The sequence below is a fragment of the Paramormyrops kingsleyae genome, chromosome 1 (assembly GCF_048594095.1).
Source record: "Paramormyrops kingsleyae isolate MSU_618 chromosome 1, PKINGS_0.4, whole genome shotgun sequence".
NCBI lineage: Eukaryota > Metazoa > Chordata > Actinopteri > Osteoglossiformes > Mormyridae > Paramormyrops > Paramormyrops kingsleyae.
This window is the reverse complement of record NC_132797.1, coordinates 36,351,673-36,375,025: the sequence shown is the minus strand read 5'-3', so window position 1 is coordinate 36,375,025 and position 23,353 is coordinate 36,351,673. Positions and strand designations below refer to the sequence as shown.

Here is a 23,353-nt window from a genome sequence, read left to right as displayed (position 1 = left end):
ATGGCAAAACCATTGTTTGTTTTTTTTTGCTTTCCCCATGTTAAGAAAAATATGTTGCAACCACAAATCAGGGTGTCCATGTGTCTGCGTGTTTCTGCTTGTGTCTCTCTATTTGTGTTTCTGTCTGTCTGTGTGTCTGTTTGTATGTTTGATAACTGGCCCTTGTAGCAGGATCAGCATTCGTTTGTGCTTTGTGATGAGCCATTTTTTCTTGCTTGAAAGTAGCATCTATTAGGGGAAAAGAGGCTCATTATATTATATTAATTACGAAACAGTAGAAATTTCATAAATTGTACTCAGTATATTGTATGATGAATCTGACCCCAGCCCCCCCATGATGACCCTGACCAGAATAAGAGGTTGGAAGATGAAAGGATGGATGGACAGGTGGAAGAACAAGAACTGGGACAAATCTCTAATCTCTTACTTGTCATATTAATGATGATGATACTTTATTTGCCATTGTTCATTGTACGCGTTATTCACTTTTGCATATCCCATGCTACTCTATTATGAGACACATAGACACACAGGTGCAAAAGCAAAGCCTGAAATCAGAGCACAGGGTTAGCTATTTTCCCTGAGGCCCCATGCTTTTAGGGTTAATGAACTTGCTCAAGGGTAGAGACCTGCGCGGGATGGATTTTTCAGTCCCGCTCCTGCCCGCTCCCGCAAGATTCTATATACAGTATATATATATATATGAATATATATTATTTTCTCCCACTCCTGCCCGCAGTATTCAAGTTTTGTCCCGCTTACATATAAGTAGTTTTATTTTTACCGCTTCTTCCCGCTACTCTATTTGTTTCACTTGCTTCCCTTTTGAGTATATATAAAAAAGAAACTGAAAATAAACAAATATGTTTCATTTTATTTTAGTTTAATTAAATGTAATGATGAACATGGACACGAACGAGGAGCTTTTCAGAACATGCCATCCCGTCCAAGCACCAGGCTGATTCCTTCTTGGGGTGTCCGGTTACGTCTCCCGGCACTCAGAGCGCGGCAACTGTAGTTTCTGTAGACGATTCGCCTGTAAATTGTTATTATTTTAATTTAGTCGTTCTTGTTGCTTTTGTGCAGTAGATAAATAATACAGTATTTGTTTTTAATAAATTAATTTTAAGATAATTCCATTTTGCGGGAGTCCCGCGATTAATTCTATTCTCCCGCAACCCGCACATACTGTACATGAAGACCTTACCGCCCGCACCCGCATTCACCCATCATATCTTATCTTATCCGCGCCGCACTCGGTGCGTTGGGTCCCGGGGATCCCGCAGGAGTGCCGGTCTCTACTCAAGGGCTCAGCAGAGACATCATTACTCGGCCAAGCACAGTCTCAAACCAGTGACCTTCCAGACATAATTAAAATAATTTCCATATTTTACTTTAGCTTCAGGAAATTATTTTTAATTTGGATATGAATACCAATTGAACTGTCCCTTAAATTTAGGGAATCACTGTATATATAATATTTCTATGTGGTACAGCTGGGCAGTATGACCAAAAACTTATATCGCGGTATTTTTCATGGCATACGACGGTATGACTGGGCATTTACCACATTTTACAGGATTTTATAAGACACATTTTTGTTTTACATTTTTGCATTGTTCCCACATTAACTATATTATTTTATTATTAGCCATTGCGCCTATCCGCTACCTTAATGATAACATACGGCTAATGTATTTGTTGGCTAACTGCTTATAGATAAATGCATGGGTAATGTTAAGGTGTGCGCCAGCCAAGTTCACATTTTTGATAAGTGTTTAATTGCTCAGTGTTGCTGGAACGCGAGCTTTACTGACCTCGCAGAATTTCTCATAAAGACCGGGTGCCGGTCTTTAAGATGCTTCGCCAGGTTTGACGTGCTACTTCACTTCGTCGCCACATCTTTGTAGCGCTGTTTGCATAGAGGCTTATCGACATCCTTAGCCTTTCCATGCTCGTCTGCAAAATACTTCCAAACGGCACTTTTGCGTTTTTTGTTTTTTTTTACTAAAGCAGCTTTCGAAATGCCTTCAACTGCAGCATACACCATGTTGGGCCAACTCGGTATGTGTGTGTTAACCAGCGCGAATGCGTTCAGTGGCTATTGAGAGGAGGGGAGGGGCTGTGCGCGCGCGTGTGTGTGTGTGCATGCGTGCACGCGTGCCTGTGCTGTAGTGGTGCTGTGTGAAGTGTGGAGAATGAGGCGAAAACCGCACTGTTGTTATCAATAATGGTGAAAATGAGTATCTAATCAGGTACAAATTTTTTATCGATTAGTATCTGAGAATCAATTTTTGACAACCCCAGTGTCTGGGGTTAAATCAAAGGGATTAAATCAAAGATTCTATGACAATCAATGATGTTTTAAACTCCTTGGCCATGTATCTCTGCCACACTTACTCCCATCTAACTCTTCTCCTCTCCCGACATTTGACCTCCTCTCCATAGACCCGGTGTCCTCTCTCAGTTAGCGAATGGCACACACTGTGCAGTAATGAGAGCACGCAGTGATGCTGGCATGAAACACACTTTTATCTATGTGGCGCTAGAACTGCATAATAGTTACCATGGTAATAACTGCCACCACGGAGTCACACAGATGCCGAAGTTGGCCTGAACATACATGGCTGAGAAGCCTGGAGAGGCCTCCATCATAAACCTGGCCTCCATTTTCATAAAAAATCAGTTTCACACTTGTGGTGAATATTCCTTCCTCAAGCACTGTCATTTTAAGCCAACCCATCAGAAATAAGAATACTCTACAATGTGTAATTGCCAACAGGAATAAAATAAATCGACTTTTTATTTAATAGGTTGATTTCTTAACATCAGTGCCTAAATATTGACTCCTACCCTAGAGGAAGACACGCCTACCTGTGTTTGTGTTTAAACACAGAACTCTATTTTGGAAACTGAAAAGAAATTGATAAATACCAGTATTCAAATGCTTAACATATTATTCACACTGCAGAGTCGCCCCTGATGATGCCCTGGACAGGAACAAGTGGCAATCAACATTTCGAAAAGCCGGACCTGCGCCAACGTGGGACAAACACTAAGAAGAGGAGGTATTATCAAGCTTATAGCCCATTCTTGCTCTGCGCATGACAGCAGAAATCCACCAGAGTCTCCTTGCTTCTGCAAGGAGAAGGTCTTGAGTAGGCATGCAGGCGATCTGTGTCATAAACAGAAGAATAGCAGGAGGAGGCTGAAATGCCATAAGCACTTGGTGTCCAGCCTCTTTCTGTCTGAGTCGCACTGCTCTGCTTTTAGGGGCCAGACCACTGTGCAGGGCAGTGCTTTCAGAACGCTACAATATCAGCACGCAGCAGCGTCTTCTTTGCTGTATGCGACTCAGCAGGGGTTGAAATGGACATGAAGATACACACTCTACATTCCCAGGAACCCATTCTGTATACATACTGGCACAAGGGAGAAAGAGAATGCCCAGTAGATTAGAGGGAGGAAAAGAACATAGCTAAGAGAAGCAATACACTCCTGAAAGTGACACAGAAATACACAATCAGTCAGAGGGCACAGAAAAAGTAAGTCACATTACACATTTTTGTGTTATTTCTCACTCCCACCACACAGCAGTGTTGCGAAAAAAAGTTTTATATATTGGCTACAGATAGAGAAAAAAGGACGGCAAGTGGGAGTGAGTGAGAAGACAAGTGAAAATGGAGAGAAGGAGAGAAAGGCAGACTCTGAAGAGATGAAGAAAGGGAGGTGTGTATGGCGAGGGGAAATGACAGAGATGGGGAAGCCAGATTACCACACTGGCTGCTTCTCCGAATAAATCAGGCCACCCTGCAGTGAGGCATGACCGAAGCGTTTATGATATTTGCTATAATGAAGGACATGACCAAGAGGATTAGGAAAGGAACCAGCACTGACAGATACAGCATCAGAAACAAGAAACCTCAACATGTGCTCTCATAAAATACTTGTAGTACTGGAAGCTTCTAACAATGCAGCTATGTTAGAATTCAACAGGGGAAGAGGACAGAGAAATGTATGTTGGGGATGGACATGTGTGTGGACAGTCGCCAGTGACTCTTCAGATTAATCAGCCCCCTCTCATCACACTGTAGCCCATCAAAGCAATCGGCTTAACGGTCTGCCAAAGAGTCTCCAATTCCCCAGGAACAGGTTGGCATTAATGAATTAATGAAGAGCTGGGGACGCCACATTTTCTCTGCATGATGGCTAAACAGATTCATTATGCCTACTAACTGAGAAGGATAAATGGAAAATCTATGCTATTTACATAAAATGCTTGATGTACTTAATTTACATTCAAAAATATATTTCGATACAACAACCCTTTACAAAAAGACACCTATCTGTCAGGTTTTAGGTTTCCTTTTCTGTCCATTGTTCCCTGCACAAATATGGTGGTGTGAAATGCATAGCCGAAATAAATGGACTAAAGCAGGGGTCTCCAACTCCGGTCCTGGGGAGCTCCCATCCAGTGGGTTTTCAATCATACCCAGCTTCTGATGAGCCACACCTGTTCTCAGGTAAATACCAGGAACAGGTGTGGCTCATCAGAAGCCAAGTAGGACAGAAAACTTACTGGATAGTAGCTCTCCAGGACTGGAGTCGGAGACCCCTGGACTAAAGACTATATGGTGGCATTGTGTGACATCTTCATTTCACACCACAATACCACTTGGGCTCTAAATCAGTAAGCCTTTCAATAAATCAATCACCAACCTCTACTCAGTCATCACATCAGCAGGAAAACAATAAAACACAAGCACACACAAGACCTGCTTCCAACAAAAGTAAGGCCTTGCATATCTTAAGACTTGCATATAAGACATAAGAAATCCAATTGCAAAAATGAACACAAACATTGCACTGTGCATAAAAAAGTTGCAAAAATGAACTGCAAAAATGAACTGCAAAAATGAACACAAACATTGCACTGTGCATAAAAAATCTTAAGACTTGCATATAAGACATAAGAAATCCAATTTCAAAAATGAACACAAACATTGCACTGTGCATAAAAAAGTTGCATATGTGGAATATTAATATTCAACCTGAATTTTTTTTGAAAAGGCTTTTTATAAACTATAAATTATAAACAACTGATATTTAATACAAAAAAATTGGCTAAAGTATAATAATAAGTATGTAACCACAACTTAATTTATACGTAAATAAAATGTATAATAGACAGACAGACAGACAGATAAAACTCCGGTCCTGGGGAGCTCCCATCCAGTGGGTTTTCAATCATACCCAGCTTCTGATGAGCCACACCTGTTCTCAGGTAAATACCAGGAACAGGTGTGGCTCATCAGAAGCCAAGTAGGACAGAAAACTTACTGGATAGTAGCTCTCCAGGACTGGAGTCGGAGACCCCTGGACTAAAGACTATATGGTGGCATTGTGTGACATCTTCATTTCACACCACAATACCACTTGGGCTCTAAATCAGTAAGCCTTTCAATAAATCAATCACCAACCTCTACTCAGTCATCACATCAGCAGGAAAACAATAAAACACAAGCACACACAAGACCTGCTTCCAACAAAAGTAAGGCCTTGCATATCTTAAGACTTGCATATAAGACATAAGAAATCCAATTGCAAAAATGAACACAAACATTGCACTGTGCATAAAAAAGTTGCATATGTGGAATATTAATATTCAACCTGAATTTTTTTTGAAAAGGCTTTTTATAAACTATAAATTATAAACAACTGATATTTAATACAAAAAAATTGGCTAAAGTATAATAATAAGTATGTAACCACAACTTAATTTATACGTAAATAAAATGTATAATAGACAGACAGACAGACAGATAGATAAAGTGGTACCTCAGAACTCGAACTTAATCCGTTCAGAACTCAGGTTCAAATCCTAAAAAGTTTGAGTTCTGATCAAATTTTTCCCATAAGAAATAATGGAAAACCCAATTAATTGGTTCCTGGCCCCAAAAAATTATACCTAAATATGTTTTTTTTTTTTTTTTTATTAACATTTAAACACAAAATGAACAGGATAAAACAAGAAGAGCATATACTTTACTAAACACATCTAAGTACATTTATCAAAACAGTAATTTGTAAAGTAAGAAAATAAATGTATCCAAACAATGTGTAAAGTTAAAAAATAAAATGTGTCATGCCCCGTCCGTCAGCTCCTTCCGTGTGCCACGCCCCCTCGTTAACCCCGTGTGGAATCCCCATGTGATCAGCTGTTTCTGGTTGTTGTCATTAGTCCTCTGCATTTTGTCCATGTTTCAGTTTGTTTCCCCAGTCCGGTCATTGTATTGTCCGTCTGCGTTTTGCCTGCCTTACCTCTAATTAAACCCCGTATTCCCCGATACCCTGACATCTGCGCTTTTGTCTCTGTTCTGTCCCATTATAATTAAATGTATTAATGGTTTATTACTAATATTAAAATAATAAGAAATCTTTATTTTAAATGTATTTTATTATATAATAATAATAACTGTTACTGTCTATCATTGTCTAAATGTATTTTTACTGTCTAAATATATGTATTCAGCTAATGTAAACATGCAGGATGCTATCACAACAAATGCCAGGCTGAGACTGAAGCGTTACCCTTTGTTTCCGCTGAGAGATTGTATTAAACATTACACGCACATTTTAAAATGTAGTTTTAGTGAGGATTGTTTACCTTTATTTTAGCTGATCTGGCACGAAATGTCCAAAATGCACTTTGCGTTTTGGAAAGTGCGTGGACCTGGTGTCACGGGGCAACTAGCAGAGTGCAGCACTGTCCAAAACCACGACGCACTACCATGGACATCCCCCCAAAGCCCTCAGAGACCTTCTTCCTCCCAAACCCCCCTAAATGATGGGCATGTCCTTTTTTGGTAAGCTTAAGAGGGACTCCAGAAGCACACGGGTGATGGGACTTTGCTCTTTTTAACACCTTTTACAGTTGGCAGGCATTTCTATCTTTTTGCTAAAGCTCTCCTGGTTCTCTTTTCCTTCTGCAGCTTTAATTGTCATCTGGTCTGCTTCGTCACCTATTATAAAGAACATGGAGGACGAAACACGCTGATTAATTGAGGATGATGGATGATTAATGTTTCCAGCCTCAATATTTGCAGTTTCTGTAACACTTGTTTGATGTCTGAAAGCTAGGTCATGTCACATTAAAAATACAATCAGTTCCTGAGTTAAGAACGCCTGACTTATGGACAACTCGTACTTACGAACGGACCTGTTATTTTAAAAATTCAGGTTAAATACAATATAATAATAATAATTGCTGATGTTGTTGTTGTTATTGTGTACGCATTTTTTTCCGACTTACCTACAAATTTGACTTAATGCTGCTTGAAGAATGGATCTCATTCGTAACCTGGCTGTAATGAACTTCGAGGTTTATTGTCACCACCCATGACTATCATACTGATAAGGCAGCTGCCCAGAATGAATCCATCAATCCATCCATCTTCTATACCACTTAACTAGAACAAGGTGGCACCTGTCCCAGGAAACACAGGCCACCAAGCAGGAGAACGCCCTGGTAGGGTGATAGCTACACACATGTAGCTCCGTTGGGTCGGACTGCTTAATGTCTGTCACCCAGCTGGCTACTGAGTACAAGCTTACAGTGTTTTTGTGTCATTAGTGGCAGATGTGCTGCTGTTGCTGCTGCTGATGCCACTGCACTTGACACTGTGATTGGCAGCCACTCTCATGTAGGTTGCAGTGTCACCTGTGGTACAGGGGGGAGGCGGCCAGCTCTGTAAAAAGCGTTTTAAGTGCACTCTGTGCCTTTGAAGCACCCTGGCATGTGGGTGGGCTGGTATAAATAGCCAAAAAATGCAAACAACCAAAAATAAAGAAAAAAATATAATTTTTCACTACTTTGCAGTTGCAGTGGAACCTCTGAAGCCCTCAAGAGAAGCCTCCCTTAGTACAGATACCAGGAATCCGTGAAGAACCTCCAAGGGGCAGAGGATGATCAGAATTACATATAAGTGTGATATACTGGGTAATGTCTTTTAAAATATATAATCAAAGGGTTGATAACCATGTTAATTCTCAGAAGGTACACATAGCACATTCTGTCACCCAGCTCTATAAGACCAGCAGGTGAAGCACCCAGATCAAACATCTCCTCATGTGACCCCAACCTCAGCAAGGTCTTCTCCATGGTAAAGCACCAGTGGAATTACCCTAGATAATCATCTTAGGGTCTTTCTGCTGCAGAATGTCATCAGCTGCAGGGACTCTAATCACATAATCATTCAGCTGGAGATGGGGAGAGGAGACGGAATGAGTTACCCCTATCGGCCAGTGCCAAACTTTGGCAGCAGCGATGTCTGGTCAGAATGTCCTTAATGACCTTGAATAATATATAGACAGGTGACACAAGCATGACAGACTTTATGTCTAATGCCCTAACGGTGTTATTCTTAGCCCAGAATTATGCCAATAATTTCATTTTGTATAGTGCTTAAATCCCTAGACCCTAGACACTTAAGATAAACACATATAAATCTGTCTGGATACAAAAATTCATACTTCAAAGAAACCGTTTAAATGTAAATATTAATGACTAAACAAGCTGACTGTAAAGTTCATCAGGAGACTCTGAGTGCCGCAAGTTAAACAAGAATTTTCAGAACGTGTCTTCGGCTTTATGTTCCGTGCAAAAGGTCATTTTCTGGTGCATTACTTTTGATTTATTTAACTTACACTATTATCCAGAACAACACAGATGACCAGCTTGGCTGAAAGGCAAAGAATTTGCTACAATGTCAGACACTGGTGAAAATCAGCAGAGACAGATGCCTGACAGGCAGGGACACCACTGCAGATTTTAGGCCCCATGAAAGCATATATTAGGCCCCAAACCCAGACCAATCCAATTACAGTCAGTCCTACTACAACCCATCTAATGCAGTCCTGAAAACCCTTGAGTTCTGTACTAAAATACAAATATACAATGAGGAAAATAGGGTTAGGGGAACGTGACTCCAAAACTTAGCAACTTATGACAAACAAAATAAATTAAATAATAAAAACAGTGACCAATACCAATGGCCAATCATGTGCATTTTAAATAAAAAAAACAATAATGATAGTAATCCATTAATAAATTGTCACAAACATCTCCTAAGGCCAAAATACTGCAGGTTAGAGGACTTTGTAAGTTATGCACAATGACAATGAAATATAAATGAAAACAGTGATGAGTGCACAATAATAAATAAGTTATAGTAATAACAGTAAACTAGCTGTGTGTTTTTATATGTTAATTTGTTTAATATTTTTTGATTTTGACCAGTGCAATGCGTGGATTTATAAAAAGTTCTTTTAGATTTGAAAACCGGTTCGACCGATTCATTGAAAATAACCGGCTCAAAATGTCACTGTCGGTCACTTGGATAGCATGCAAATAGTGTTTCTGGCTAAGATTATAAAACATTGTATTGGATTTGGATACAAATGTATCAATGCGTTACAAAAGATCGGTGATATGACATCACCCACACTAGCAGGACTGACTATATGTTCCACAGATTTTTAGGGCCCCTCTCACTCAGGGTCCCTTGGAATCGTTCTCACTTCCCCCCTTTACGGCGCCCCGGCTGACAGGTGTCGTGGTAACTTCTGCACAGCATTCAGTGACCATGTTACATTTATCACCATTTATTGCCTTGTATTTCCTCACCAGACGTGGGTAGCACCCCTCCTACTCTGTGTTGCACATGGTAAACTCAGCTCTCCACGGAGTTTGTTTTCCATGCTACACTGACTATTCTGAACTGTGCACTTCATGCACTCTCTATCCCGTCCTCTTCCTACAAGGCTGGACTAACCGCCTGCAGGACTCCTGCCGCTTTCCTTCAAGATGTGAATGTTGACCCACAATGCAGTTGGTCATGGTAATTTCATACAATGATCGCTCTGCACAATTTACAGAGACCACTGTTGAATGTGCATGTCTCATCTGGGCAAAAGTAGAAAATATGCAAATGCATTTGATTTGCATTTAAATGTATATATATATAAGTAAAAAACACATACCAGCTGGTACATTTGCATTTCCTGGCATTGCGTATATAAATGTATATAAATATATATAAAATGATTTCACCCTTCAGACCCAGAACTTGGAGAATTTGCATACAACGAAGGACAGGTGGTATGAGTGTACACAAAGGTACCCAGACAGTCACATCTTGTTCCCTTGACTGCTCGACTGAGGTTTTTCCATTAAAACCATACGTTTGCGCATATTGTTCTGTTGGCTGAAAATGTTATTCCAACCAGAGAATGACAAACAAAAAAACCACAGGAACAGAAGAGAAGGAAGAGAGCAAGAAAGAGCCCGCTTCTAGAATGAATGGCTTCTAACGAAGCGCAGCCTCCAGCCGATGAACAGGATGGAGTTCTTCGTGCCATCCGACCTCTCATTACACTAATTATGCCTTTGTTTTTGCATTTCAAATACAGACCTAAAGCTGTTTTGCATCACAGTATGCTTGGCAGCCACAAATGAGTATGGTCTGTAGTTTTATCAAAGCATGGAAGAACTAGAAAATGAACTGAAAATGGAGAGAACTCCATTTAACATGGAGCAGGAAATTGTGTATTTTGCCTGGGGAGTATGGAGGGAATGGAGAGCAAGCATGTTTTGTTACAAGGGTATAGCTGATGGGTGAGGAGCATCATCTCCACATGTTCTGTGGTGTTATCGGGATCTGCCAGGCTAAGCAAGCTTGGATGAAGCCCTCTGCATACGTCCATCTGAGCACCCGTGGGAAGCCCCCTGCCCCTGTGTCTTTACATCCCAGTCTCGCGTGCAGCTTGCCCTTCACGGAGAAAGATAAGGCAAGGGCAATCAGCAGCATGGAAAATGAATAGACTGCTAAGCAGATAGACAGTATGCCAGATTACAGGAGGTACTACTCTAAACAATTCATCTGATGTCCATTACAGCTTGCTAGTCATCCACAACTGTGCTTTCACTGCAGTTACTTATTTATTTATTTAGCAGATGTTCTTTTCCAAAGGCACACAGAAGTGAAGGAAGAATGGAGTCAGCGAGCATCCAGCAGCCCTGGAGCAGTCCGGCCCTTTCGGGAGCCCAGCAGTAACATGGCTACTGTGCCGTCCACAGGGTTCAAGCCCACAACCTTCCAGGCATGGACATGGATCTCTTGGCTTCCCAGCTAATAATATATGCAAACAGGGAAAACACAGTGGCATGCAGGGGTGTAACGGGACTCGAAATTCATGGTTCGGTACAGACTTCGGCTTTGGGTTCACGGTTCGGTGCAATTTCAGTTCAGTAGGGAAAATAGAAATTATGGTAACGTTTTACTTGATGGGGAACAAATAATATAGAACTATGCAATTGCCTATGTATTAATTCATTAAATCTCTTGCTAATTCTTCATTAATGAATCGAGACGCATCTATATTTGTTCATGATTTGTACATCAGTTGTAACTAAGTTATTACTATGTATTTTTGACCCATCAAGTACAGTGTAACTGAAATTTCTTTTGAAATTATTTATTACTATGACTGCAAACACAATTAGGAAGTGTCAGGGTCAGCCCCTGTGGTACTTCATTGTCCCTTCCCCGTTTGGCCAGCAGGTGTCGCTGGTCATCCCGTTCTTTATGTTAGTCTTTGTTCTCCCCTGTTACCTGTCTGGTCATGTGGCTCAATGTGTTGAGCATGTGGTTGTCTGAGTACCCTTCTGTCCTGAGTACCCTTCTGCCCTGTGTTTGAATCCTGCCTCCTGTTTTTGTATTTTGCTCCCTAGTGTTTCATTTTAGTTTCTTGTCTGGTTTTGTAATTGGGTTTGGTTTTGTTCCTTGTGCCCCTGCTTGTGTCTTTACCTGTTTAATTCCCTAGTATTGGTTTCTGTTTCCCTGTGTCCTTGGTTAGTTCTTAGTTTCCCTGTTTTTTAGTTCCTTTGAGTTTATTAGTTTCACCTGTGCCCTGTTTCCCTGGTCTTTGTTAATTAGCCTCACCTGTCCTGTGTTAGTCTCGTTACCCCTTAGTATTTTAGTTCCTGCTTCTGTTTGGTTCCCCAGTGGTTCATTGTTGTGTGTTGTGTTGTTGTTCTTCGATGGTTCCGATGTTTGATGGTTTTGCTATTTTCAGTGTTTGATGTGTATTCGGTTTTGTGATTTAGTCTTAGTTTATTCCCTTTAGTTTTTTGACCTCTTGTGGTCCTTTTGGTTTTGTGTTTGTAGTGTTTTCTGTTTTATGTAATAAACCCCTTTGTGTTCCTGAAGCCGCCAGTGGCTCGTCCGCCCTTTCTGTGCACCATGCCTCGCTCTCGTGCCCGAGCCGCCAGTGGCTCGTCCGCCCTTTCTGTGCACCATGCCTCGCTCTCGTGCCCGAGCCGCCAGTGGGTCGTCCGCCCTTTTTGTGCACCATGCCTCGCTCTCGTGCCCGAGCTGCCCGGATCCCTGACAGGAACAGTTACAAACCAAAGGCAATGAGTCTGTTGATGTGACTGAATAACAAACCCAAAGTGACATTTATTTGCACAAAATAAAAATCAATATCTAAAATAAATAAAAATATGAAAAAACATCATGAAACATCATGAAAAACAGAATGAACTAAATTCACTGTTCTCTATTGTCAAGTATGGTTACATATCCGCAGTGGTTTGTGCGGATCTATACTGAAATACTGATTATTTTGATCTGAATGTTTTCATTTTGAGAATCGATTTTAATGTAAAACCAATGCTTTTTGTTAAATTGAATGTTTATATTACTAAGGAGCAGGACATGAACTACTACCAGGCAAGACCATCCAAGGACAGAGAAAGAGGAAGAAGGGAGACACAGAATAAGTGTTCAACACCCCCCACCCCGAGCACTATACATTACAGTAGTATGGGGGCTGATATCGGCAATACCAACCTGTCGTATCGCCGATTCCCCTTTAGACTTTGTTACTTTGTTACTAATTTCCTGCCAAAATCACCTTAAATGCCGCAAGGAGACTAACTTGTCGAGGCTGTTCCTGCCTGCTCCAGTCGTACACACACTTGGATGATGTCGTCCCAATGAGTTAGCATGTTGGATGCGGTTCCAGCGCTCTCGCTTTGCCAGTATGACTGACTGCAACCAACTTTAGCCATAACTGACTCTGCTTGTGACCCATGTCAAAAAATGTATTGATGTGTTTCGTTGTGCATTCCGAACCGAAGATGGTGCAGCCAAATGGCAGACGATAAATAAGCGTCCTGTTACGGGCCTAGTAGGGAGGCATATAAGGAAAGGCACCTCAAGCAGTCATTGTGTTTGTCAAGGTCAAGGTATCATGAGGTCCGTGCCATTTTTTGCCCCAGAGATGGTCACAGGGAATGCCTGTTTATGCAAGTGAAAGAAAGAAAGAAAGTCAGAACGAAAGAAAGAAAGAAAGAAAGAAAGAGGCCAGTGAAAATGTGGGGATAAAGTGAGAAAAATGGAGAGAATGGGAGAAAAAAAGGAGCCAAACATTACAAGGCAGAACATGCCTCATTTAAAGCTAGGAGCTGCTATCTTACAATGTGCTGCCAAACACTGACCTGTAAAGTTTCAGTGTGTGTGAGAGGGCTGCCTCCGGGTGTTTAGATGAGGGGGGGGGCAGGAGGAAATGACATAAGCCTTCATCAGATTAGTCCTAAATGAGGGACATTTTGGTTGCATGCTTTTGCAACACAGTGACCAAACTGGCCCCATATCTGAAACTGGTCACCTCGATCTCCTCCAGGCTGACTGCTCCATTCACACAGCGCCTCCTTCCAAAACACTCCCTGACTCCAAGGCACACTGAAGAGCTCACTCTGCTACACACTCAAAGTCACGCTCTAGATTTGGGGGGGGAGGGTTGGGGTTACTTTTGTCTGCACGCCAAAATGTATTCTGACAGAGGGAAACAACCCGACTAGGATATTCCGCCCACTACTGTCGACTTTCTCCTTTCTCTCCCCCCCCCCCCCCCCCCAGCCTCGCACCTGAGGGGGCCCCATGTGCCCAAGGGGGTGGCGTAATGCAGATCATTAAACAGAAACAGGCCACATAATCTGGTGACAGGGACTTGTAAGGTGTTCTTTGGACATTTTCTAGGCTTGCTACTGGTCAAGTCAAAGGAAGCTTCCACCCTATAGTGCAAGGCTGCAGAGAACTCCCCCCCCCCCCCCCAGAGACTCAACAGGCAGTGTGGTGTGTGTCACCTTATCGTCTCAGCCTGCCTCCCTGGTAGCACTTAACATCAGAACCCTGCTTCAGTGCTGCCAATATGTACAATGTGAAGTGCTCACCTTGCACCTCTAAATGCAGGGTGGGTGGATAGCATGTTCAGTACCATATCCTTCAACACAGCCACTTACAATGCATGTGTACTCCCCTGCTTCATATATATTGTAGCATTTTTATTGCAGAAAATTATGCAAACAAATGAGCATAAACAGCCATGTGTTTGCTCCATGTATGTGTGTGTGTCATTGACAGTGTTGAGGCATGTTGGAAAGCATTCTGAATGGACAGCACGGCTTTTATTGTATTTCGGCTTTGCAATATCCATGCCTATGGTTGCCCAGACATCTGGTGCTGACTTCAGCTTCTCAAGGAAGAAAAACACAAGAACATCCCATGTGACCCACTAACCAGCCCCTCCCAAAATGACCCACTGAGCAAACACTGAGTCCTTCCATATGCCCTATGGTACCTGCCCCACTATGTGTCACCCCCACATGGGACAGAAGTGACGCACTCTAGTGATGAGCCTGTACTCTCTTACTACCTCCAGTTCCCTCTGCTGTCAACTGAGTTACTCCTCGCAACTATCTGGCTGCAAACACTGTGTGATTTAACATGCCAAACACATAAAAATTCCTCAACTCATACATCTACACACAAAGGAGTGCACAGAAGAAAGGAGCACATTATATTTAAATTAATCATTCTGGACACCCCCTGCTCTTTCTCAGAAACACTTGGAGTAGAAAGTAGGGTAAAAAAATAAAGAGTCAAAGGAGGACCGAAGCAGGAAGGAGAGAGAATTACTGGCTGGAGCAGAGAGAGCAGAATGAGAAAGGAAGTTGTGTTAACATGAAGATAATCAAAAAGATGTGGAGGAAAAGAAAAGCAAAGGACTGTGTAAGAGAGTAATGGCTGAGCTGCTGAGTGCAGGGCGAGCCTCCCCCTGGAGTGCAGAGCAAGAAGTACAAAGCGTGAAGTCAGATCCTGCACTGGCCTAGGCTTCACCTTCCTGAAGCCACTACCTTCTCAGCCCTGAGTGGAACACTGGTGCCTTCACTTTTGGGGATGACACTCCAGCCTCTGTTGAAATTACCTGGTGCTCTCGAGACCATCAGCCAAATCATACACGTTTACCTTGTGCCGAATAGCGTGCAATGCTAAGCTCCTCTGAGTTTATAAGAGCATGGCAGAGAAACACAGCACTGTGGGCTATGGCTCTCACTAGAACATGGCTTGTTCTCCCCCTGTAATTGTCTCAAATTCCTTTCTTTCTCTTCTCCCTGTTTCCACAGGAACAGACTGTCCACGGTTCTATCAGGTGACTAATAGCAACTGACATTTCAGCAAGTAAACAAGACGGCAGTAAACCAAACATTCATTGCAACATCTGCAATCAGAGGGCGCCAAAACAGGAAGCTGCGCGCTGAAATGCTGGGCCCTCTCCTCCCAGAAAGCAGACGCTCCTCCCTCCCTGTCTTCAAGACGCACTGCCTTCCACAACCTGCACATGCAGACGCAAAGCTAACATAAGGAGAAGGATTACCATATTACCACAACCCACCACACCTAGAATCTTGGCCTCTTACTCACTTGCTCACACAATTGGGCCTCTACGTTAAGATCTATGGGCCCAGCCTACACCTTTGTGCACGCTCTACCGCACATTCATAAAGACTGCAATTCCATACACCTGACACTCTACCACGTGCATCAGCTGCCAGCCGTTCAGCAAACGCAGTCAAACAAAATACTGGGAGCCAGAGGGGGGAAATCCAGCAGCTTTTAGGAATTAAACAAATCAGTACACTGCGCTTCAAGTATAATGCACAAACGCAGCGGCACAGAGACACATAAAGAGAAACACACAGCCCTGTGATGGTCCTCCGGTGGGATGAATCAGAGTTTTGGAGCAAGTTCCCAGTGCACTGTGGTACCAGCAGCAGCGTGACACTGGGGACACTGAGGGAACGGTGTCAATACTCAACCCCACCGCTGCTGAATAACACATCTAAGCACATTCATTCATCCAGCAGACACTTTGTCATTATTCTTGGCCTCCAAACAGCCCCACAAATCACATGTCAGAAGGGCAGAAAACCTGAGAAAAATGCTGAGAGAAGAGAGAGAAGGGCAGAAAGGAGAAGAAGAGCTGGTTTTCAGGCCCTCTGTAAGACAGCCAGTTACACCCTTTTAAATAAGCATTTTGTGCTAACATAAATTGCAAGCAGACTGTTTGGAAGAATACTGTAGTTGAATGGGAAGGATTCCATTGGAATAAAAGCAAAACCAAGGCAAGCTTCAGTTGACTTAAGAGTCGATCACGCAACTGGTTTAGTACCATGGTGGGCAGGTATTTGAGACAGCTGTAAGTATATTAAAATAATAAATAATAAACAATATATATTACAGAGCAGAAGGTTGGGATACCCGCCCATCGCAGTGTACATGCACAATACACCCTCATTTAGATTTGCCAGTTAGCCTAAGTGTTTTTCTTTGACAACACGAGGATAACCTGCAAAAAGGAGGCGGGAATCGAATTACCATGCTGCCCTTCAAATAATAATAAGATTCAATAAAGCACTACTTCACAAAGAGCTTCACTACAAATGTGTACATCAGTAGATAGAGCACATTACTGTAGGTACTTAACACAGTTCAAACAGGAAGCAAGAGCAATTGTTCAGACACTGCTTTACAAAGTTTTTTTTCTGAAGAAATGGCAAATATTTAACTGAGTTATGATTTAGTCTACATGATGTTATCCACGTTATCCACTTACATTTTTAGAAAGCTTGCACTCATTGCTGTATAAGCAACTCACCATAAAAAGAAAAGACACATCTACCAATTATTCAAAGTTATCTCCAACACACAGGGTTAGAATAACATGAAACTAAACATGACCCAATATTCTTCACAGTTGTGATAAAAAGTAAACAAAGTTATAGGGGCAGAACAGGAAACACAAAAGCATTAGACTCAACAAATACAACACATACAATCAATTCAAAAAGGCTAACACAATCCTGAGATATAACTAAAACAATGGTGGATTGTTTAAGAGAAGACATTCTACATGTATGATGCCATAATAATATATGGAATATCTAAATACAGGGGGTGTTCCACAAAGCAGGATTTCTTGCTTAGCTGGACAACTTCTCAGAATTAAGGTAGTCAGGGCTTAATGTAAGTGAACGATGATGAAGAGCATTTAGCCCACTCTACCTTAAATCCAACAAGTTATCCAGCTCCTGTTTCGTGGAACACCCCCCAGGTCACGGTTCTGAAACATTACTTTTCTGTTTTTAATATAAAGTACTCTACTCGGTGAAAAATGGAGAAGAGGAAGGACCTCAAACTCAAGCATGCACAACCACATCTCACACAAACAATGAGGCCTACAGCATAATATTCACCATAACCATGCACAAGGCAGGGGCTGATCCTTCAAGACATGTAATCTCTGAATGTCAAGGAGATCAAATCAACATCTGCTCCTCTGTTTCATTACAACAGGTACTTTCTTGATTGGTTCCCTGGGAACACAACGAATTATTGCTCATGAAGGAAATGGCAATTAAGCTTCCTTCCATATTGCCGTGCAACGCGTAGCTCAGCTCACAATTTGAACACAATGGCGTTACTGTCATTGACATAACCTTTTGCCATATATTATACATCCTCCACCACCTTCTACTGAAATACCTATCTGGCCCACTCTGTAATGTGCAGGACAACTGAGATGTCAGGCAGGGTATTAAGGCTGGAATAAAGGGAGATTCCAACTACTATTTGATTGTTGTTATTTACCTAGAGCATAGTGTTCTCCTAATGCAAATGACTACATAATAATTACATTAATGAATATAAAGAAATGTGTTTTACTAAAATGAACATTCATCCCATCTCATTGCTACAGCATTTAGTAATGTTACTGAAGCAGTCAACAAAATAGGCCTACAGTGCTCACAGAGCATCTTGGGATGCCTGCTTAATTCTGTAAACATTTTGCCAATTTATTGGTTTCATGACAAGTCAATTGACATGCAACATTCAAGACATCTGCACTTCTCTTCCACACAGACATTTTCTTTTTAATAAGTGTTATAATTTTTTGACTGAGTTCTTTTTACTTTAGTTCTGTTCATGCCATTTTGCTATTAATTGCATTTGTAGTCACTGGCTCCTAAATGGATACTAAACACAAATGTTTGGTGTTTAATGCTACTGCAGGTGTTACTAATTAAATATAAAACCAATACATTTGCAATATCTTCACTGAATTAAGCAAGTGTCCCAAGACTTTCTGTGAACAGTGTATGTTTGGTGTAAAAAATATAGACTTTCTTCTGATGTAAAATATTTACAGAGAAAAGCTAAAGAGAAATTTAATTGTTTTACAGTGCAAAACTGTTCATTTTCATAGTACTATACAGTTATACATCCAAAAATGTACAGAAGAAATGATGGAGACATGGATGGGTGTACTACACCCCAGGATGGGAAAAAGTCACTCCATGACGAGTCCAATTCAAGTCTCAAATCAAACAGTGCAAGTCTGAGTGAAGTCTCAAGTCATGTGCCCTTAAGTCCCAATTGAGTCCAAGTCTTTCCATCATTTTTGCTGTTGAGTAACAAGTCATGAAATTTGTGTCCAAGTCCAAGTCGAGTTGTTAGTTATATAATTTGATTTCCTACCTATGTCCGTTTTTTTTACCTTTAGTGATTAAAACTATTTGCAGCAAAAACCTTCCACAGTACATTGTATGTTAAGTCCTTTTTTGGAGAGACAGTCTCCACTCCATCACGGTTGTCCTCACAGTTTTTACGTTTGTGTACAGTATATGCAGGGAGTGATGCATCTTTCCAATAAACTATCCCAGGATATCTTGAATTCAGCCAAATGAAACTGAAGACAGCAGAGAATTAATATACACCAAAATTATAAAATTATCATTATGGTATTCAGGTCAGGCTATAACCTCAAGACGTCTCGAGTCATAGGGTCCAAGTCTGGTCCAAGTCTCGAGTGATTTGCCCTCAAGTCCAAGTCGAGTCCAAGTCTTTCCTTCAGATTTGCCGAATCAAGTCATGAGTCATCAAATTTGTGACTTAAGTCCAAGGGCGTAACTTTGGCTGGAACATTGGGGGGGTTGAGGTCTCCACCCATGATTATTGGGGAGGTTGTATTAGCTGGCCGGTTTTGATTTATTGGGGGGGCTACAACCCCCCCCCCCCCCCTTAATTTATGCACATGCTTGAGTCCAAGTCAAGTTGCGAGTCAGTAACTAAAGCCCCGACTTCTGACTACACCCACTATTACACAGAAGCTGTATAACTGTGGGATGTGAAAATAACTTGTAATAATCGAAATCAAATTTATTACAGGATTGGATGTTGCATTAGTTTACAATTAATGGCCTGGATAGAATGCTTCCCGTTGCCTTATGGTACCGATCAGGCGCTGTGTTTCTCACCCATGCTGCAATTCATCCTTTACAGTGTGTCTCCTTTATCTCGGTATTTCACAAAGAAATGAAAGAATCTGCCAGCCGAATGATTGAGCGTGCTTCGTGCGGAGTGTATCGAGCAATGTGCGTACCAGCACATACTGATTTTACGAGGTTTTCCATACGCTACTTTACATCAGTTTTGCATTTGCGTTGCTTGGCTAAAAATGCATACGGTAGCAACCGAAAGCACCGTAGTATGGGACAAAATCACGCATTTCTGTTGTCCAAAAAAGGTAAGATTATTGTCCCGGTCACCCCACAGCCGCTAGAGATCAGAGTAAACTGAAATGTATTGCTGTTGTAACCAATTATATGTTGAGGATTCTCTTTTATCGCTTCTAATATCAAGTATTCACTTATTGTTATTGTACATCCATTTGGCAATGGATACACGACTATTCGAATGAAGTATACTTGCAAGCAGTTTAAGAGCACAGAATAATGTTCTGGACCTAATTTAACTTTATGATTTTCAAGTCCAGTGACAAATTTATAAGCACTATGTCGTATATTTATTATTAACAGTCGAGCTGCGGGCGTGTTATCAAGAATGTTTGTAAACTATGTGCAAAATATTCGCAAAAGGACATATACTTCGCATCACAAAATGGTATTCATTTGGCAGCATTCGTGGATGAGAAGCACCACATTTAACAATTTTCAGATGAGATCGGGACTTTTGGGATTTTTGCTTATTTGCGTGTGAAACAGTACTGTAAATGGTAATAAATAAGCTGCTATATTTAAAAAATAATTACCGAAAACCCAAATAAACTGAATCGCGTTTATTGCTCCAGTATAACAAAGGTACACACCCAACCAGAGTCCTAAGAAAGACAACAAAAGCTCGTACCTTTATGATGCTGCTTCTACGGGGAGCCGCCTTCGCCGCCTCCATAAGAGCCGTGTCGGCGTCCTGAGCGACGGGGCTGGCGCGCTCCGCCATCGGCAGGGTGACTCCGCTGCGCCTGCCCGCCCTGGTCGCTCTCCCGGGGGGGAATTCAGGAACTCCTTCCCCGCACAACTCGTCACCGTAGCACTCTCGCTCCGACATCGTATGCAGAGCTATTAAAAACTATGTATATCTTTCTTTTAGCGGATTGCTTTAATGAGACATTCACCATTAGTTTGCGGTAGCTTCATTTTTAGTTTCCATCAGTAATAAGTAAAGCTAGGAACAATTTCACATTTCAGTTACAGGTATCTCTGAATATGTCGGTCTACGCCTGTAGTAGTAGATATTCCATTTTAAGTCTTTCGTTAGTCACTATAAACCCTTCAACTGCAAAAAGTCAGATATTCGCACTTATTGTTGCTGTTTCCAACTTAAAGATCTTCTTAAAACCAAATAACATTGTGATATTTATATAGATTTCAGTTATATTTTAAATAATACTTAAATCCTAAATATTACAACACTGATGCGATTTGAGCGCAAAAAATCATTCCCTTAATTTTTCCAGAGTCAGCTGTGAACACCGCGGTCTTAACGGAAAACGGCACTAACAGAAACTTTTAATTACTATTAGGCTTGTCCGGTTTGTACCAAAACAAATCACTTTACTTATCTATGCGTAAGTCACCAGATAAATAACACCTTTTTAAAGGTACAAATGCCTTCTCAGAAAAGTTTTTTTTTCCTTTGCTCTGCTCCAAATTTCGCCAATATTTCCCAGGGCGAGTTGCCTGCTCTTTAAAAACGCGCACCGCAGACGGAGCCGCGTTTGACAAGAATGAGGAACACATTGACAGCAGCGCCTCCTCCTGATTCTCCTACTAAAACCCCTCTTCTGCACACGCCTACAATGATGACTGACGTTACAAAAGACCAATCGACAGGAGAACCTATTCTCCAAAACATATAACCGACAAACCAAATTCAAAGAGGGCGGAGCCACAATGCTCTTACTCCGAGGTGTTCTGCGTTTAGTAGCTGCCCAGATGTTCATGAAGGCGAGAGAGATCGGCTACTAAAATAATTGAGACTTTTCAGTTTAAGCACAGTCTGACAAAAGAGCTTATGAGCTTAGACAGCTTATGTCTGGATAAACAGTTTATTTAGAAATGCATTGAACGTTCTTAGAACATTGGGACAAAGTCCTCCCTTTTTGAGTTATTTGAAAGAGAGCTCTTAGCAACAGTAAAAATGTGTTCTGTGTTTACTCTGATGGGAGAATGTTTCAAGTAAGGACATCCAAAATGTTTTGAAATACCAATATTGCAGTTTAGTCGAAACAAAATAACCGATTTCCACTGAACAATACAAAACGGGTTTACGTCTCACTGAAAAAAGGTGTTTAACTGATATACAAATCTTGGCGTATTGTGTTATATATTTATTGTGTTCCCGAACGGTTCAGAGCAGCGTTCAACCTTATTACAACTGCGAGGGTGTCCTGGTGCATTTCTGTGCATTCTGTGGAACGTAGCTAGTTTTAATGGCTTCGCACAAGTTCTTTAAAATGTAAAGTAGGATGAGGTGAGTAAGAACAGAGGAAGGTATTCTGCACAGGCATTGTTCCAGATAGTTTATCTACGAATTTATAACTGGCGGTGTATCCGTCAGGACAAAGGACCAGTTGTTTTATAACACTGTAGACTGCTGGCAAAGGTGCGACGTACTTCCTATATCTTTTTGAATACAATTCAAAACGGCTTTCAAGATGAAATACAACTGATGCGATGTAAAACATTTGGGTTTATACAAATGCTGCAACATCATTATAACATTTGCTTTAACACGTTTAGAATGGCCCCGTTTTCACTGGGTCTGTATAGTATGAAGTGAGTGTAAATTGTTTTCCCAGCTCATTTCTTTAAAATATTTCTAAAGGTGATGTTGCACGTTCGTTACTGAATGTAGACAGGCTCTGTGAATCATTTGCACTGGCGTCCTATATCTTTCACCTAGCTGCGGCAGTTGACTTTACCACGGAAAAACAAGGAGTTCCCCGGAATAAAAACAGCTCATTTTGCTTGCAGCCTAAGGTGTCTAATTTGAGGTGCTTTAGGTTGGGAGATTATGCAGTGTTTAAAGTGAAAAAGTGAAATCTACCTTATTGAATGCTCAAAAATGCACCTTGCAAATACAGACAACTGCAATAAAAAAAATCCCCATATATTCACTAATTAGTGTTTGTTTAGGGAAATATAAAGCACTTAGAAATAGAGTATTCAACTAATTAGTGGAATGTTCATTTCTCAGGAAATGGAGTAGGCCTACATATTCTGGTATTGTATAAAATCCTGTTGTTGGTCATTTTAATTTACTATGACACACATGACTATCTGCATCATTTGTATTTAAAGTCAAACTTTCCCCCATACAATGTGTCTATTTCTGGTCTAGAAACCACTGAAAGAATGAGGTGAGCCAGTGTTTAAGATGCACAATTAAAGTGCTTCCCATTCACATGTTGTTTATTATTAATCATTATATAGACTACAAACTGTATACTGTGATGCTGGTGTTGGTGTTATCCTGTGAAGTGAGCTTTGTACTATCATAGTCAGGTGGGAGAAAGAGAACGTCATGTATTTTGTAGAGTCAGTGCCATGTTTAAAGTTTGTGCAGAGCCGACTGGTAAGCATACAGTA

The 23,353-nt window shown here is 41.2% G+C and overlaps 1 protein-coding gene across 2 annotated transcripts in view; it reads right to left on the bottom strand.

Moving 5' to 3' along the window:
- The window catches only part of plcl1 (phospholipase C like 1), a 51,348-nt gene extending 29,803 nt beyond the window's left edge, over nt 1-21,545 (bottom strand). For both annotated transcript variants that reach the window (XR_011992526.1, XM_023806086.2), the window contains exon 1: nt 20,610-21,545. Coding sequence is in view for 1 of the 2 variants with exons in the window: in XM_023806086.2 (XP_023661854.1) it covers nt 20,610-20,810 (201 nt within the window). In the remaining variant the exon portion in view is untranslated. The remainder of the gene's footprint in view (nt 1-20,609) is intronic.
- Nucleotides 21,546-23,353: the final 1,808 nt, after the last annotated feature.